General features: G+C 46.6%; 1 protein-coding gene across 1 annotated transcript; it reads left to right on the forward strand.

Annotated features, from left to right (window-relative positions):
* Window positions 1–105: 105 nt before the first annotated feature.
* Window positions 106–13,164, forward strand: INS (insulin). The gene is made up of 3 exons (XM_021526777.4): window positions 106–8,520; window positions 9,043–9,246; window positions 11,476–13,164. Exons 1-3 carry the CDS (start codon window positions 8,448–8,450, stop codon window positions 11,610–11,612), a joined length of 414 nt encoding a protein of 137 aa, XP_021382452.2. The 5' UTR covers window positions 106–8,447; the 3' UTR covers window positions 11,613–13,164.
* Window positions 13,165–16,535: the final 3,371 nt, after the last annotated feature.

Raw genomic sequence — 16,535 nt, forward strand, 5'->3', positions numbered from 1 at the left:
TGAGTTTGACTCTTGCATCCTTTTGCTGTCCAGATTCAGGTTGGCTGCCTTGCCTGTGGGCAGTATCCAAAATCCAGCCTGGGGCACATTATGGTGGAAGATCTGCAACTTGCACTCGTGCAAAATGTTTATTTGGAGGTGGAAAATGCTTTGCAGACGAGATGATCTAAGCCTTTCTTTGGCAGGATATTACCAATTGCACAATTATGCATGAAACAGTAGTTGGGAGGTCTTTTTTAAACAGTAAAACACCAGGGGACTTGCCTTCACCAAATACATTTTGTTCCTGTGTTTCTCACTATTTCTGTGTCTGCTGCATCCAAATGGATGGGGTGCAGGGTGCCCAGGAATTGGGATGCAAGTCCAGGGACCAGAAGGTATGCCCAATCACGTAACTGTTTCCTACTCTGGAGATGTTAAAGGAAACTAATTCCAGTCACCACTGCAAGCTTGGCTTCTACATGAAAGCCAGACCCTCTCTCTTGTTAAAATCCCTCCCAGAATCATGCACAGAGGTGGATTAATATATTGCCAGCACAGAGCTGGGCCATGCATCCAGGCACCCCAGCACACTCTGAGAGGGAGTTTCCTAATTTAGGACTTGTAAAGATACCCTGTATCTTCACAGTGCTCGTTAAAGTGTTACAGCTGTAATGAATTCATCTTCATTACATGCTTGGGAGGTAGAGGAGTACTCTTGTCCCTGTAAAAAGCTGACAGATAAAAGGAGGCAGGGAATCAGAGACTCAGACCAGGCACAGAGCCGGAAAAGTAATTACATGCCTAAACAGCTTTGGGAAGAAGTGTCTAAGTGGCATATCTGGGGCTTGAACCTCTGTCAGCCCCCTCAGGACCAAATCTTTCTTCTTGTGCCGTGGTGGTAGGGATCAGAAGAACTCAATTATTTACAATCCTATAGCCGCAGGTATGCGCGCACACACGCACCGCCTCCCCGGGGAGGGATGAGGCTGTGGCTGACCTGAGCTGTCATTCGTGCTGCTAATCCAGCTCAAATCAGACTTGGGTTTTTTTTCCCCAGGGACCAGAATGGGTACTGCACTTTCCACTGCAAGGAATTTGTTTTCCGACACTTGTTCATTACAGTGTTTGGAAGAATGCTAGGTTTTCTAGGTGGAGAGATGATCTTTTGACATTTTTCTGGCACGGCTGAAAGCAGAAAGTGTCTGAAATGCCTTGAAAACTTATCAGGAGGGGATTTTGGATGGTGATTTCCTTTTTTGTTTTGTTGTTGTTTTTAACTGAACAGAGAGGTTTGCAAAGATTAGGTAAGGGGTTGGAAAACCCCCCGTGTCTGCACCCCAGATGTGCTACTGTAGCCTTGCAGTACTCTCGTGCAGCTGGTGGGGTTGGTGGTGACAGGACAATAAAACAAACGTATGGAGATTAGATGTTTTTCAGTCTAGCAAGTGCCATGCTCCAAATGGATGAGGATTTATTCCTGTGTCTCTTAACCAATTCACTTTGAGCATCTTGTGTAGGTGTGAATCACGCAGGGGCAGCTGTAGCACATGCACATGTTTTCTTCTGTACAGAGCAAACCTCCCAAAACCCATGCACATCCCAACAAAGGTGGATGGGACCCACACACACTCCTTGTGCATCCCCTGAAGACTCTGCTCAGAGCTGTAGAAGGTTTGGGTCTCAAATCTAAATTTTCCCAACTCCAAAACACTCTCTGCAGCTCCAACCAGACACTTCATATGTGTTTCTGTATCTTATGTTCAGAGGTTTATCTGTAGTTACTTCGGATGAAGCAACTGCTTTTCAAACTCGTGATACAAAGATTTGAATTAAACCTGAACTACAGCAATGCAAGACTGAACAGGCTAAGTGGTGAACTCCATTCTCTGATGGATTCAAGGCCTGTCCTCATTGATTTTTCTGGAGGAATAATGACAAAAAATCCTATATTTTTTTTTACTCCTGACATTAGTTCTACTTGGTATCTTGGTGATTATTTTCTCTGGGCACAGCAGGGTGAATTGATCTACAAAATATTTTCAGGGATGGTGGAGGATTAAGTATCTTGCACAGATATTTCAATGCAACAGTTGTTACCAAGGACTGTTAGAGAAAAACAGGGTGGGGTAAGGGAGTTGTTCATTTTCCTTCCACTAAGGTCAGCCTTAAATAACTCTCCCACCTCCCTTGGAGGCTGAGACAAGATAATAAGACAAAAATGTCAGAGCAAAGCACGGGGCCCCTCTATTTACAGCAAAGGCCAAATCGCTAACCAACAGATCGGAGCTTGCTTTCTAAACACCGATAAGCGGCAACTTTGAATTAAGAGCCCCGGTTCCTGTGCTGCTGTAAATCAGCCTGACCCCGACTGCCCGCAGCACCCCAGAGCCTCCCCCCAGCCAGGGGCTCTCCAGCAGCAGGAGGGGGCTGCGGCAGTGGGCTTAACCCTCCCGGCCCTGGAGATCCCTGTGCCTGGCTCCAAACGCCCCCCCTTCTTCCCCTCCCCAGTCCCCTATCACTAACAAGCCTTATCAGCAGGATTTACACCTCCTTGTCTAGGAACCCATAGGAAAGCCTATGGACTAGTTACCGATGTGCATCCAAATCCCTAAAGTAGCTTTAAGTGCTCAAAACAATCCACTTACCCAGCGATAATTAATGGTATGGACCTGGGAGTTCCTGTGAGATCAGAACACTCTAGAGTGGGGCCGGACCAACAGCAAGCAGGAAAAGGGGCAGCCCTTCTGCAAGTCCTCGGCACCTCCTGGCCCCAGTGGGGCATCCTGGGAGTGAGGAATGACAGTGCCAGGAAGATGGGTGCCTGGGAGCAATTCGTAAGAGCAGTGGTGAGCTGAGGTGTTTTTCACTGCCAGATGCAGTGTTGGGAAAGGTGCTTTGCACAGAGCTGTGCCAGCCAGCAAAACACCAAATGCCGCATGGATGATGCTGTTGGAGGGAGGGGAAAGGAGGAAAACAATCACAGTTCCTGTCTCAGGTCCCAGCCCAGCTGGGGGAACCTGGAGTGCTGAAGCTCCCTGTGAAGGTGAAGGAGCAAGCAGCACCTCCAGAAGCCATGGAGGAAAATGGGGGCTTAGGTCAATATGCAGTGGCCAAAACCACAGATGGATGTGACATAACGATTTATTTTCAATCCATGAGACCACTTTACAGCTGGGACAGATCCAGTCTGAGCCAGTAAAACACATTCCTTTGTTTTTTTGGCATTTTCCTCCTTACCTACTTGCTGCTTTGACTGCTTATAGCACCCAGAACTTTCTGCTGTCTCTGCCCATCCTTTCCAGCACCGTGACCAAGGACCAGGTCATCATCTCCTCTGTTTCACCAAAGGCTTCTCCAGGTCCAAAGGGTTCCTGTGATGTCACCTGCTGTGGAAGCCATGGTGGTGGCACTATGAAACTTCAGTGCCTACAATTTTGGACACTGGAGAAAACTCCCTGGCAGACTCAATGTCCCCTCTTATGGCTGTTTCCTGAGGACTGGGTCAAGATCCTCTCTCTTTGTTCTTGTGGACTTGACAACACAAAGGACAGATGTAGTATCAGTACTGAAAATGGGTATTTTTAGATTGGTGCTGATCAGGCTACTTTTCCAGTGCTCCTCCACTCAGTGGAAATTATTTGTTACTTTTGTTCCTCAGTACTTGTCCTCTGGCAGTGTGTCATCACCCCTTCTAATGTTTCTCCATCTCCACCAAGGATTACTTTTGGCCCATTAATAGCCACAGATTTAATCTTCTCCTCATTGATAAACAAACTAATTTGTTCTGCTGTGTCTGCTAATAGCTGTTTCTAGGAACTAATAACAGCTCTTAGGTGCTATTTTCTTCTTTACCTTCTCAAAAAACATGTGGCTGCTAGTATTTTCACAGGGTTAAAAGAAGCATAGCTGGTTTTTCCGTCTCTATTTATAACCTTGCATATGCTCTTCCCAAAGTGGACGGGAAAGATTTTGGGAGCTTTACTCTGGAGATCATTACATTTGGTTGAGCTTACTTGGGTAGCTGCACTTGTGGAGAGGTTTGAGCCTGCAGAGGCCAGCGGGACTTGAACAAGGTGCAGCCAAACTAATTTGCAAATTCAGTGGTCCCTGGTGAGCTGGGCTTGCCAAAGGTCACCATTTCCCTGTGAGAGGCATTATGTACTCAGGAGGGGTGGCCAGAGGGTTTGAGCCTCAGGAGGCTGTTCTCAGAGCTACAGCACACCTGGGAACCTGCCTTGTTCTCTAAGGAAAGCTACTGGCTCTTTGGAATTGCCAATTGCATCTTCTGCTAGTGAGCTGCATCTCCGGGGCTGTGCCTGTGCTCACAGCCCCCTCTGCTCTTCACAGTCAGCCCAGAGCTGATGGGAACTGATGGGTCAGACCTGGTTGGCTACACTGAGCTTTGGGACACCCCCTGCTGTTTCACAAACCCATCATTTATGCTCTAAGCAGCAGGATAATGTCCCTGGCCTGGAAGAGCCTGGAAAATGGTGAAGTCCACTGTCCAGCAGGAGCATTTTGCTTGAGCCTAGTGGCCAGTGGGGCAATGGGGGTGGCTCACACGGCCACCAGCCAGGCAGCCACCCAGATTAGTTTATGGAAGCAGCTGAGATTACTTGTATTGAAGCGAGCACCCCTCAGCTCTGCTTGCACAGTGCCCCCTCTGAAGCAAGGGTATCTCTCATTGTGTGACAACAGATAAGCCAAAGCCTCACCCTTTGCTGCAGCAGCCCCTTCTCTCCCCAGGGCAACCTACCTTCGCAGGCATCTTTGCGAGTATTCCCAGAATTAATCCCCCTTCTCAGTGCCAGGTTCAGCTCTCTGCCCTTCATCTCACACCCGTGCCACTGCACGTGTGCTTGGACACATCCCTGGGAGCAAAGCAGCTGGAAGCCACATGGAAACAAGCTTGCTCCCACATGGGAGCACCAAGGATGCTGGCCACCCCCAAAGCCTGCTCATGGGAGGGCAGACCAGTCAGGGTAATTGGGGCTGTGCTCCAGCAGGCTGCCGGCACAGCACAGATGAGCACTGGGGCTAATTGCTTCAAAAGCCACTGAATTCACCCCACAGGGAAGAGGAGTCATGTGCTCACTGCTGTGTGAATCCCTGCTGCTCCTCTAGGACACTGCACACGCAGGCATGGGAAGGGCAGTGGCAGTGACCACAGAGCATCAGAGCAGCATGGGGGATGTGGGTGACATTTTGGGGTCCCTGGGTGCTGAGAACTCGCTTGCCTCCAGCCCTGACCTTTGCTGTCAGTAAGGCTTGCACAAACTTGTAATTGTTAACTAGTCCCCTGTAGTGGGCTTGTCATTTTTTCAGGACAGGGCTTGAAAATGTGAGACATCTACAGTAGTAAAGATTTTATTGTGCTGGCAGCAGACTGTAAAACTCAATTACATGACACTGGGGATTGCCTAAACCTTGTTCCCACTGATGCAACTGCTCAGACTTGGGGGGATGTGAGGAAGGGAGGTGGTTTTGAGTCACGTCTGGAGGTGCTTTAGCATGAAGACTCCCACCCTTCAGACAAGTGAGCCCAATGTGGACATGAGGATCTGTGGGGATCACAGGAGCCATGTAGCTGAAACAATGGATGAGTGCTTGGCCCATCACTGCCTAATGACATGAAAATCTTGGGGAAGCCCAGCCTGGAAGGAGTAAGTGGAGATTTTTCTGTAGAAAAAGCTTTTCCATGTAGAAATAGGCTCCCCTGTTGGCCCCCTCTCTCAATTCACTGCTGACACGGGACTTTTCCTTCTAAGACAAAACTTTCCACAGTTTGTATCCGTTTTATATCCATTTATATGACTGCTAGCATTTTTCATATTCCAGAGGACCATTTATGGTAAGAAAATACGTTTTCCAATAAATAATCAAAGTGATCATATTTTGGAAGGGGAAAAAGATTGTAGTAGGAAACTTTGGAAAAAAAATTTGGCTTGTGCTGAACATCGAGCCAGCATGATATCTTTTTTCCTTCCAATAAATCTTCTGGCTTATTTCTGTACCCAAACTACTGTGAGCCAAGAGGAATTCCTGAATGCTCGGGTACAGTCAGCCCTTCCCCTGCTGCAGCATGCTGCCGGAATGCCACGAGCTTTTTGAAGCTACCTCCAGGATATGGTTAGCCAAGAGTAAGAGAAGCATGAGGCTAAGAACATGGCACTTTCAAAGCAAAAGAAAGCAGCTTCTTTTATGACATCAGTGGTGCAACCTCAGGGAAGGGGAGAGTCCAGCAGGGAAGATGCCTAGAAGGGATAGTGGATGGAGGAGTCTCCTTACAAAGTCCCTCTGTCATTAAAATTTGAGTTCAGGTGAGCTCAGGTAACATTCAAAAGTGCAAGCAGGAAAGCCCTAAATGGCAAATCTCAGTGTGATTAACCTGGGGAACAGCCTGCTCAGGAGCCTTTCCAAGGCAATCACTTGACTGAGGTCTGTTGAACCTGGAGCAGTTGAAACAGCAGCCAGCAGTGCCTGATGACTGCAGGAAAATGATTGCCAAGGGGATCTGGAGGGCAATTCTGAGGGTTGTCCTGTCTGTGTGAGATTCCAGTTGCAAGGTCCCTGCTCTGGAGGAAGCATGAGTCAGACAAGTCTTCTGCTCTTGACTCTGGCAACCTACTTCAGTTGGGGTAAAATGCCAGGTTTTATCCTATGCAGCTGCTAATTCCCCACTAAATTACCCAGTAGTAAGAAGGTCTCAGTAGGTGAATTCCCTGAACTCCTATCTTGTTGAAACCTGAGCCCCTCTCCATGGGTATACCACTAGGTCATTCAAGTACATCTAATATCTTTTTTGAGGGGAAGAGAGGCAGAGATAGTGTTACACATTGTGCAGAAATGCTATTAGCTGTAGTTGAGCATCACAACTTGGATTTATTAGCAGGGGGCTGAAAGACCTACATGGCAGGGGATGTAACTGATAACCTTGTCTTGCATCTGTTTGAGCAAATGGGTCCTGTCCCCGTGTGCTCATCAGAGATTTAGCACTTCTCACGAGCTTTTTTGCAATCACAGTCATTTAGCAAACATATGATACTTCACACTCAAAGCCATGACAGAGGCATATGGCACTTCCTACCTCCTAAATGTTGATGGATGGAATTGCTTTGACTATTCAAGGAATCAAAGGCCTGGTTCGAATCTCAAGGCCTTGCACTGATTTTGGTGAACTTCCTTCTGATTTGTCCTGTGTATAGAGAATCAGGGCTTATTCTAAGTTAAACAAGCAAGAGAGTTCAAACAGATAAAATGTCTTCTACTCAGTGGCCCTGAGCACTTGCAGTCTCAAAAGTCAGAGCAATGGGAAGTTTGAAGATGATCTCATCCCTAGCATTTAAAATGTGCCTTTTCAGGCAGGGAAAAAAAAATAAAAGAAGAAAAGAAAAAGAAAGTATACTTTAAGCAGAAAAAAGTACAAGCTCGCTATTGGGGGCAGAAAAGTTGAGCACAAAGATACTCAAAAATAGGATAATATTGTGAAAAAGAACAAGAGCTAGATCTATTGGCAAAATCAGACTCATAAAAGCCAGTGGACCACTGCTGACCCACCATCTATCTGCTTTTAAAAGCAAACTTACCAGCCAGAATGGCGATAATCAGGTATCTTCTGGTTTTCACTGGAATTAACCAGAAATGTTTCTTAGTGGTGAAGACACCATTTTGGAGAAAGCCTCAGAGAGAAGAGCTGAGATATTCAAAGCTCTCAGCTGCACACGGCAGACTGAGCCTTTACTCTGCTTAATCCCATACAGGAATTTGAAGGGACAGGTGAAAGAGGGGTCTTGCCTTTCAGTGGGAGAAGGGGAAAAGGCTTATTTTTTTTTCACAGACACAATTTCAAATGCTCAAACTCTGGTCCTGTGCTGAGCCAAAATGACCACACAAGGTCTCCTGCAAAATGCAGATGTTATTCCTCCCCCTGCCCAAGCTGTGGACGCGTGTCTCTCGCTGTGCACTGCGTGGCCAGTGAGCCTGAGCACAATAATGTGTTTTCCTTCTCCTAACACCTGACAGTAGCATGATTTCACCAACCACTTGGTCCCACTGCTGCATACTTTCCAAGGTGATATAAATCAAACAGATTAACATGTTTGCTCTTAATTTTACATTTTAGAAGCAGGTGTTGAACCATCTCAATGCCAACAGTGTCTATTGCCAGCATTAGTGTCATTAGTAGTAATTGCAGCTGTAATAGCACCATTATCTCCTGCTAAAAGGGTCACTGATGGCTTAGGACAGAGCTTGGGGAAGCTAAAAGACCAGACTAAATGAGATGGAAACTGCAAACAGTTGCTTCTATCTTAACTTGCATAAAGACCTGTGGATGCTATGCAAAGGGAAATTAATTTGCACAAGTAGCAAAAATTTTGGCTGGACTGTCATCAAGGAGGAGGAGCTTGTGCTAGCTCTTGTGTCACTTGGGCTAACGTAAAGCATATAAATATGGGAAAGAGAGAATGGGGATATTGCTACCAACCATCTTCATCCCTCAGAGTGAACTTCTCTCCATCGCTTGCTGCCACCTCTTGGGTGAGTTGGATTGCTTCCCTTTTACTTTCTACCTGTTGTGCAACCTGTCTTCTTAAGTTGATGAAGCAGGCAGTGACAATTGTGGCTCGTTGACCTAAGAAAATGAGGCCTCCTCAGGTCTTCGAGGACATTGGGCTGGTTTTGGGCCATCATCACACATTACAGCCCCTTCTGAATGGGCAGAAAGGGTTTTTCCTCTGAAGGGGTCTGCTGATCTTGGCTCTCCAGGACATGTGCACTATAGGGCTTGGTGGGATGGCTCTGCCAACCTTTTGAGGCAAGACAGCAGGGAGCCTGAGACTGCTGGAGCATGGAGATGGACTTATGGTTATAGTCAGTAGTCATTTACTGTCACTTGTAAATCCTGGTGCAGAAAGCTCTCCTTCCTTCTCAAACTAGAAGGTCCATCTCCTACTTTGGTCTCATTTCCTTGCCAGAGGAGCTGAAAGATGCAAGATGCTTGATTACAACCTATTTTTACCTCCTAGACTTTCCTGTGTCACCTCTGCCTCTTAACCCTAGGCCTCAGCCTCCCCACCATGGCTCTCTGGATCCGATCACTGCCTCTCCTGGCCCTCCTGGCCGTCTCCAGCCCCGGGAGCAGCCACGGGGCTGTCAACCAGCACCTCTGCGGCTCCCACTTGGTGGAAGCTCTGTACCTGGTGTGTGGGGAGCGGGGCTTCTTCTACCAACCCAAAGCCCGGCGGGATGTTGAGCAGCCTCTAGGTAAGTCAGGCTGACCATGCAAGAGATGCAGGAACCAGCTACCTCTGACAGTGACACTGGGATGTCCTTCCTGGGGAATGCCAGGAATACCTTTGGCATACCGACAGCATCACATTGCCAGTGAAAAGCTCTGCAGGTTAAAAAGGCAGACGAGAGGGCAGGCAGGGAGAGAGGATTTATGAGGCAAAAGGAGTTGTGCCTGGAAGCTCAAATTAGTTTATTTCTTTGCATGGTTGTTACACCAGCCTGGGAGTATTCATACAAAATAAAGGTGGGAGGAACTCAAGAAGCCTCTTTCTGCCCAAGGCAGGATCAGTTGTCCCCATTCTATTTCTTAGCCATGTTTGTCTTGTAAGTTCATTAAAACCTCCAGAGGGAGAGCTTCCTCTGCCTTCTGGAGCTGCCCATTCCCAAGCCTAACTGACCTTCTTCTTGAGTGCTTCTTCCCAGTAGCTAACCTGAACATCCCTTGCTGTAAATTATTTCTTGTCTTCTCAATAGTGGACACGGGGAAGAGCCTAGTCCTTTAATCTTTATGATTGCTTTTCAAAATATTTCACTACTGTTTCCATGTCTAGTTTTGACCTCTCCTCAGCTACACAACCCCAGTGCCTTCCTAGGTCGTATTTGCTAGATCTCTAAACATGCAAATCTGCATTTGTCCACATCCTTGCTGTCTGGTGAGGCCTGGAGAAGCACATTGAACGTTCTGTCTTCCAAGCTTCTAATCAAGACTGTGAATAGATGAAGAAAAGACCCCTGTCCAAATTGCATCCATTTCAATCCTCTCGGTTCAAGATTGACCTTCTCTTAACATCCCCTGACTACGATACATCTCTCCCACCATCTGTCTTCCCATCTCATACTGTTTTCATTCATATCCAATCCCTCTCTTGTGTATGTAACCATCCTGTGAAATAGTCTTTGTAAGGTGAAACAAGATAATGCCCTAGCAGAGGCTTTGCCCATGGATTGTTTGGGATGTCATTTGCCCATTCTCTGATTATTGTTTTCTGGAGACCACCACAAATGGATTGGAGGTTTCGTTCACCAAACTACCTAAATACTCTACAGAGAATTTTAATTGTGCCAACAAGAATGCAAGTATTTGAGGATTTTCTACCTTTTTTTTTCAGGACTTTTGCCTGAGCCACCACCTCTTTGTCACACAATCTGGTTATGTTTACAATCTGCTCACAGCTGGCTTGAAGGATGAAGACAAGTAAATCACAAAAATTTGACTAGCTATTTCCTCTTCTACTTAACATTGGACCAAATTTTCCCCAAATTTGCCTTCTAGCACACTAGCATAATGATTTTGTGTTACTCTTGTGCCTTATTCATTGCCTCATGCTTTGGGGGCTTGGGAATTTTGCATCTTCTACTGTTCTTGTATTGCCCTAGAAACCACATCTCATTCTCACTTTCCAGGCATTTTCTCTTTGCTGTTAAGGGCACCTTTCTTCCTGCAGGAAAAACTCACTGATTTATTTGCCATTTTCCATGTTTTCATTGGGCTACTAAAACCTGAGCAGATCTGTGCACAAATTTTCAAGTTCTCACCAACAAATAATCATTCTGTTGAGTGTTATCTGTGTCCAAATACCCTGATTTATCATTGCTTCTAAAAACTTGCCCCCAGCTGTGAACACAGACACACACAAAGGCTTTTGCTGTCAGCTTGGGGCTATTTTCAGGCAGCCAACTGAATCAGGCTGTTCAGGAACAGCTGGGAAATGCACCCAGCCTCAGAACTGGACTGTCCCTGCAATCCTGTGAACATCCCAGTTGTCTGCCCAGGCTCCCAGGAGAGTGGGTGACTGCCTAAAGGGCTCTTTAGTCCCAAACTCTTCTCTATAGAGCAGACAATCCCATTTTTACATCTCATTTACTAGTTGCTCACCCCAGGGAAGGCTCAGGATTTCTCTTCTTCTCCACACAGCTTCCCCAGTAAAGCCCCTGTATCCCTCTATCCCTCACACTGCCGATAGTCACTCAGCTTGGCATCTTCTGAACACCACAGGATTATTTTGGGAGAGAAAACAGGGAGCCTAAAGGTGCTGCAAGCAGCATCAACCTGGGGAAACCTGTGCAATTTCCTTCCCATTTTCCAGCCAACATTGGATTACAAACCTGGTACATGCTAAGGGGGTGTCTGAAGGGCTCAAGAGCCAGGGTTGATTTGATGCTGTGTGATGTGCCACAACTTCCCTTCTTCTCCCCTGGCAGTGAGCGGTCCCTTGCATGGTGAGCTGGGAGAGCTGCCCTTCCAGCAGGAGGAGTTTGAGAAGGTGAAGCGAGGGATCGTTGAGCAATGCTGCCACAACACCTGCTCCCTCTACCAGCTGGAAAACTACTGCAACTAGCAGCAGGGCTGGCGCTGGGGAGCTCATGGGCCGCGGACAGAAACATGCACTTATGCTACTGCACCTTCAAAGCAATTGAATAAATGTTGTGGATCTATTGGAAGGACTGTGCTGGTTTATGTGTCCACATCTTTTTGTCTGCTTTAGAGTGTCAGTGTCCATGCTTGGGTAAAGCACTTTTCAGTCATCATTTCACGTTGTCTTTCTGCCACACAAATGAACTCCATGGGAGCAAGGGAGAGAAAGGGCATTACACAGCTTTGGAGCAGGTATATGGAGCATCCGGCACACCCAGTGCTTGGAAAACCAGAAGGAGAAGGCGGAGAGGTTTGAACAAGACTTCTCTTGCTAGGGAAACATTACATCTGTAACAATGTCATGCTGATCAACTTCCTGCAGTTCACAGCCCAAATATAGCCAGGCAGCTGGAGACTGAACTTCCTCAGCTACATAATGGAAACAGTAAAGATTAGGCAAAGAATTATGTCACCTATTCACTGTACTCAGGAAAATCATGGATGACCACCATGGCCAATTCAGAAAGTGTGTCTAGTTCTTACTTGTGCTTGTGGGAAGCCCAGGGAGGGTGTCTGCTGTGGGATGTGCTTGTTCACAAGGATATCACAAGCCATGTACTGAAAGTAGATTTAATCCAAGAAGCAGTTTTGAATCTATTGGTCACGTGCTGGTCCTTGCAAGCAAGCAGTATCCTTGCTCCTGGTGCTGCAAACCTCTTTCAAGCATCTGGTCCCAAAATTGCCCCTTTCTGTGAGGAATATCTGCCCAGCAGTGCCAGTTGGCCAGAGTGTCCCAGAGAGAAGGGAAGGGCTGTGTTCCCTCTGCCAAGGGACTCCCGTGGCAGTCTACTGAAAGCCATGCAGAGGGTTCTGTGGGATGGGCTCAGCCTGGCAGAGGTGGCAGTAGCAGCCAGGGCTGCATTTTGCTGGTGACAGACTTTGAAAGTTGGTCTGAGCGGAGCCTGTGGTTTTAACAGCCTCATTTCCCAAACCAGTTCCAACTGCCTCCAGTGGAGCTGCACAGATGGAAGCTGCCATCTCATGTCTGCCAGGATGCATTACTCCCAATCGTATCACAAACACAAAACTGGCCAAACCACTACAAACTGAAAGGCTGGAAGAGCAGCTGGATGAGCTGCTGAGAAGATACAGACATAAAAAATGGAAGCAGAAAGCACTCATGATACCCCGTGGTGACTTCCCATACAAATTCCCTTGATGCAGCCAAAAGCCCAAGAGAGGGGCCTCCTCCTGCAGGTGCCACACCAGTGCTGCAGTGCTACTCAGCCAGTCCTGCTCTCCCTGACCACCTTTTCATCCCTCTCCCTTATCCTTTCTGTTGGGCCCCACTGAATATTCCCAGCAGCTTTCAACTCTGACAAGCAGCTTCAGGCCAAAATCATGTGGTTATGAAAGCACAGCAAGATAGATTCTGTTTCTGAGCTACTTTGGCTCCCACCAAATCTCACGGTGTAGGTTTCTAGAGAGGACTCCCTAGAAGCAATTCACCTACCTGTCCTGGTGAACCATGACATCAAGACAAGTGTTACTGAAGAAGAAAAAAAAAAAAAAAGAGAAAAAAAAAAAAAGAAAGCAGAGCTATTGCTCATTTTAAGGCCACCAACATATTCAGGCATGCAGCCAAGCATCAGCAATACCATCCATCTAGGAGATCTAGGAGATACCACCCTGATCCAAAAGGCAGATGTGCAGTTCTGCTTGGACGTTCTTGAGGGAAAGGACAACCAGCCACGGTGGTTCTTCCATCTGGCACAGCCCTGTTTATCTGCTGGCACTCCTGCCCTGGCAGTGATGCTCTGCTCGGGTGAGGACAGCTCTTCAGAGATGCCCAACTCATTTCCTGCCCTCTGCCATTGTTTGGTCTGATCCTTTGTTTGTTTGCTTTTTCTGAATGCTCCCAATTAGAACTTGTTGGGAAATTGCAAATGCCACTTTTTCTGCTGGAAAATGTTGATTCATCAAGATCAGCACACCCCGCAGGACCGGACTGGTTTTAGCAAGGCAGGATTTGACAGAATGAAGGGACATAGAAGGTTTAGGTGCTGCTCTTCACCCTCTGCATCCAGTTGCCTGAAACCCAAGACCATCACCAGGCTCTGGGCTACCCAAGGGAAGCTTTTGCTTCTGCTGAAGGATTTCAGAAGGTGACAGCCAGGTCAGGGAGGGACAGATGACCCCATGTCCAAGCTATCTGAGCTCTCTGCAGAGCACATGAAGGTGCTGTTGCTTCCTTCCTCCCCAAAGCAAGAGCTGTCCTGGGCATAAGTGGCCTATGGTGAGCTACACTGCTCTCCAGAAGGTGCAGGAGAAAGTAATGCATCAATTTCAAAACTGTAGAAAGCCTAAGAAAAAAAAGTTATACACTTTTGCTTTCCAGAACTGAAAATAACATAAAGGGCCAGCTCGTCACATTTTAAAAGCTTCAGTAAGGTGAAGGCCAAAGGAGAACAAAGGTACTTTTTCCCCCTTTTTCTAGAACTCCAGGGAAGAAACCCTGAAGGCAGCCCAATGCATTTTCCACAATGGAACACATGGCTCCCTGGCTCGCAAACGTGCTGCTGTTGACTTGCTGACCCTGTGTTGTGGTAGGACAGGCAGCTTTAGCACCCTATCCCAAACAAACCCAAGAGTGGGTGTCCTAAAGATGTCCTTCCCAACACCTTTAATGGTGTCCAGGATATAATTGCTTTATAAAGCCTCCCTCAAATCCTTCTACCCTCATCCAGCCATTCCCTGTTCTCAGATGTGCTTGGGACATGTCAGATCTTATGAATTGCAGGAGAAATGATTCAAGGATAGGGAATGCCTCATCCATTGACCTCCCTCCCTGCTTCTCCTCTTGCCAGGCTTTGCATTGTGATCTTTGGGAAGCAAATGCATCCAGTCCCTTTATTCTGACTCAGCAGTTGCTCTGAAGTGATTTTTGCGGTAGCGGTGGGGCATCATGCCTGACTAAAATATCTTGGCTCTGCTACTCTTGCAGCAAACTTCCAAAGGTCTCATGCTCGTGGTGGAGGGCAATTTGAAGAGAATGCAAATAAAGGCTTTGGTTCATTCATGCTTCTTGAATAGAGAATAGAAAGCTGAGCCGCAGAGGGGATTGCAAGGCAAATTCTTTGGGCTGCTGAGTTGTTAATGCTGCCTAGAAAAGAAAGGACCGAAGTGTCCCCTGTCTGCCACGTGCACGAACCCTCATCCAAAAGGGCAGCACAGCGGTTTCGAGGAAAAGGGGGTGATATGCACAGAAATGGGAATGAGGGGAGCCTCTGCAGGGCACTGGCCATTGGGGTCTCTGGTGGTTGGGGATCAGATCATGTCCTCCAGGTTGCTGGATGGGCTCTGCTGCTCCAGCTTGTCTGGAGAGGAAGAGAAGGTGCCACTAATCCGACTAATCCGACTGTATTATTTCCTTTCCAGGAAACCACAGATAGAGAGCTCTCTGTTACTCTGGGAATTTAAGAGATCCACTGTAAGAAATAGTCAGACTATATTTTGGGATTTATTTATTTTTAACCATCTTATCAGCATTTTAGGAAATTTTAAACCTGCTTACAGCCTCTCTCCTTATCTGAGTGATTCCTAATAACAGATTTGTAGCAATGACTTGAGTTGGAAAGCATGCACTGAGCAGATTCAGTGTTAAGACCTCAAATTCACTCTGGTTTAGACCAATTTCACCAAAGACACCCATCCTGGACAAAAAATAGCCTTTCTTCCATCTCCTTTCACTCTGGGCAGGAAGAAAACTTTAGGTCAGGCTATAAATTGATCTGGAAAGTCACTGCCAGTTCATTGTAGCTGGCTGAATTATTCCTGCATGCTGTGGGGAGGAAGGAGGCTGTTTTTTTCCAAGCCCAATGCCAGGCTGGCTCTCACATGCCCCCCAGTCCTGTTGGGCAGAGCAGGCAGGAGCAGATCCAGGACAATAGCGGGAAGCAAAGCAAGCCCATAGGAGCACACAAGGAAATGATCTGAGCCTCAATCATTTCCCTCCATCCCTTAATCCTTTCCCTCCATTCTCAGTCATCTTCAGGACTGTCAAGAAAAGGTGGACAAACCTGTTGAATTCCTCCAACCTCCTTTCTGTTGCTGAAAAGAGACAGCCAAAATACCACTTTTTTTTTTTTTTTTTTTTTTTGGTTTTTTTTTTTTTGTTTCATGTCTGGTACATTCCAAGAGTGCCAGGATCTCCAGAATTCATGTCATTGCTCACAGTAAAATTTCCCACAAATGTTTTCAGATTTTGGAAGAAAATGGATAACAGAAATAAATTTGGTTTTTGATTTCCAGGTTGTTGTCGTTTGTTGTCGTTGGGCTTTGTAATGCTGGATTTTGGCAGTGAGGATGTTTTACATAACTGCCAGCTTCTGAAATGTAACTTTTTGTCAGAAAATAATGCAGCTTCCTCTTTCTTAATCAGAAAACGGAAAATCAAGTATAAATGACACCACCCACCCTATACTGACGATAAAGCATTCTGTGGAAGTTTCAATGGAAAAAATTCTACCCTTTTTTCCCCTTATCAGAAACCTCCTCCACTTTGGAGACTGAGACCCAGCAGGGTCCTGTCTCTGCAGATTTGCCTGCCATGGGTCTTGCACACCCAAGTTTCAAGCTTTTCTTATGTGTTTTGGGAGATTTTTTGAAACTTATCCTAAATAAATGCTGTCTTGGCCCTTGGGCTTCTACTGATTTCAGTGGCAAAATAAAAAAAATCACCAAGTGAAAAAGACCTAGTCAAAGCACATCCAGCTTGCACAGCACAGCCTGCTCCTCTCCTGTTTTTGGTGTTATTTTTTTTCAGTACATCTGCAGCCTAAACCTGGTCACTTTTTTTCCAAAAGCTGCCAACTTGTATCAAAATAATGAATTTCAACTCCAAATT

The sequence above is a fragment of the Lonchura striata genome, chromosome 5 (assembly GCF_050655825.1).
Source record: "Lonchura striata isolate lonStrDom1 chromosome 5, ASM5065582v1, whole genome shotgun sequence".
Taxonomy (NCBI): domain Eukaryota; kingdom Metazoa; phylum Chordata; class Aves; order Passeriformes; family Estrildidae; genus Lonchura; species Lonchura striata.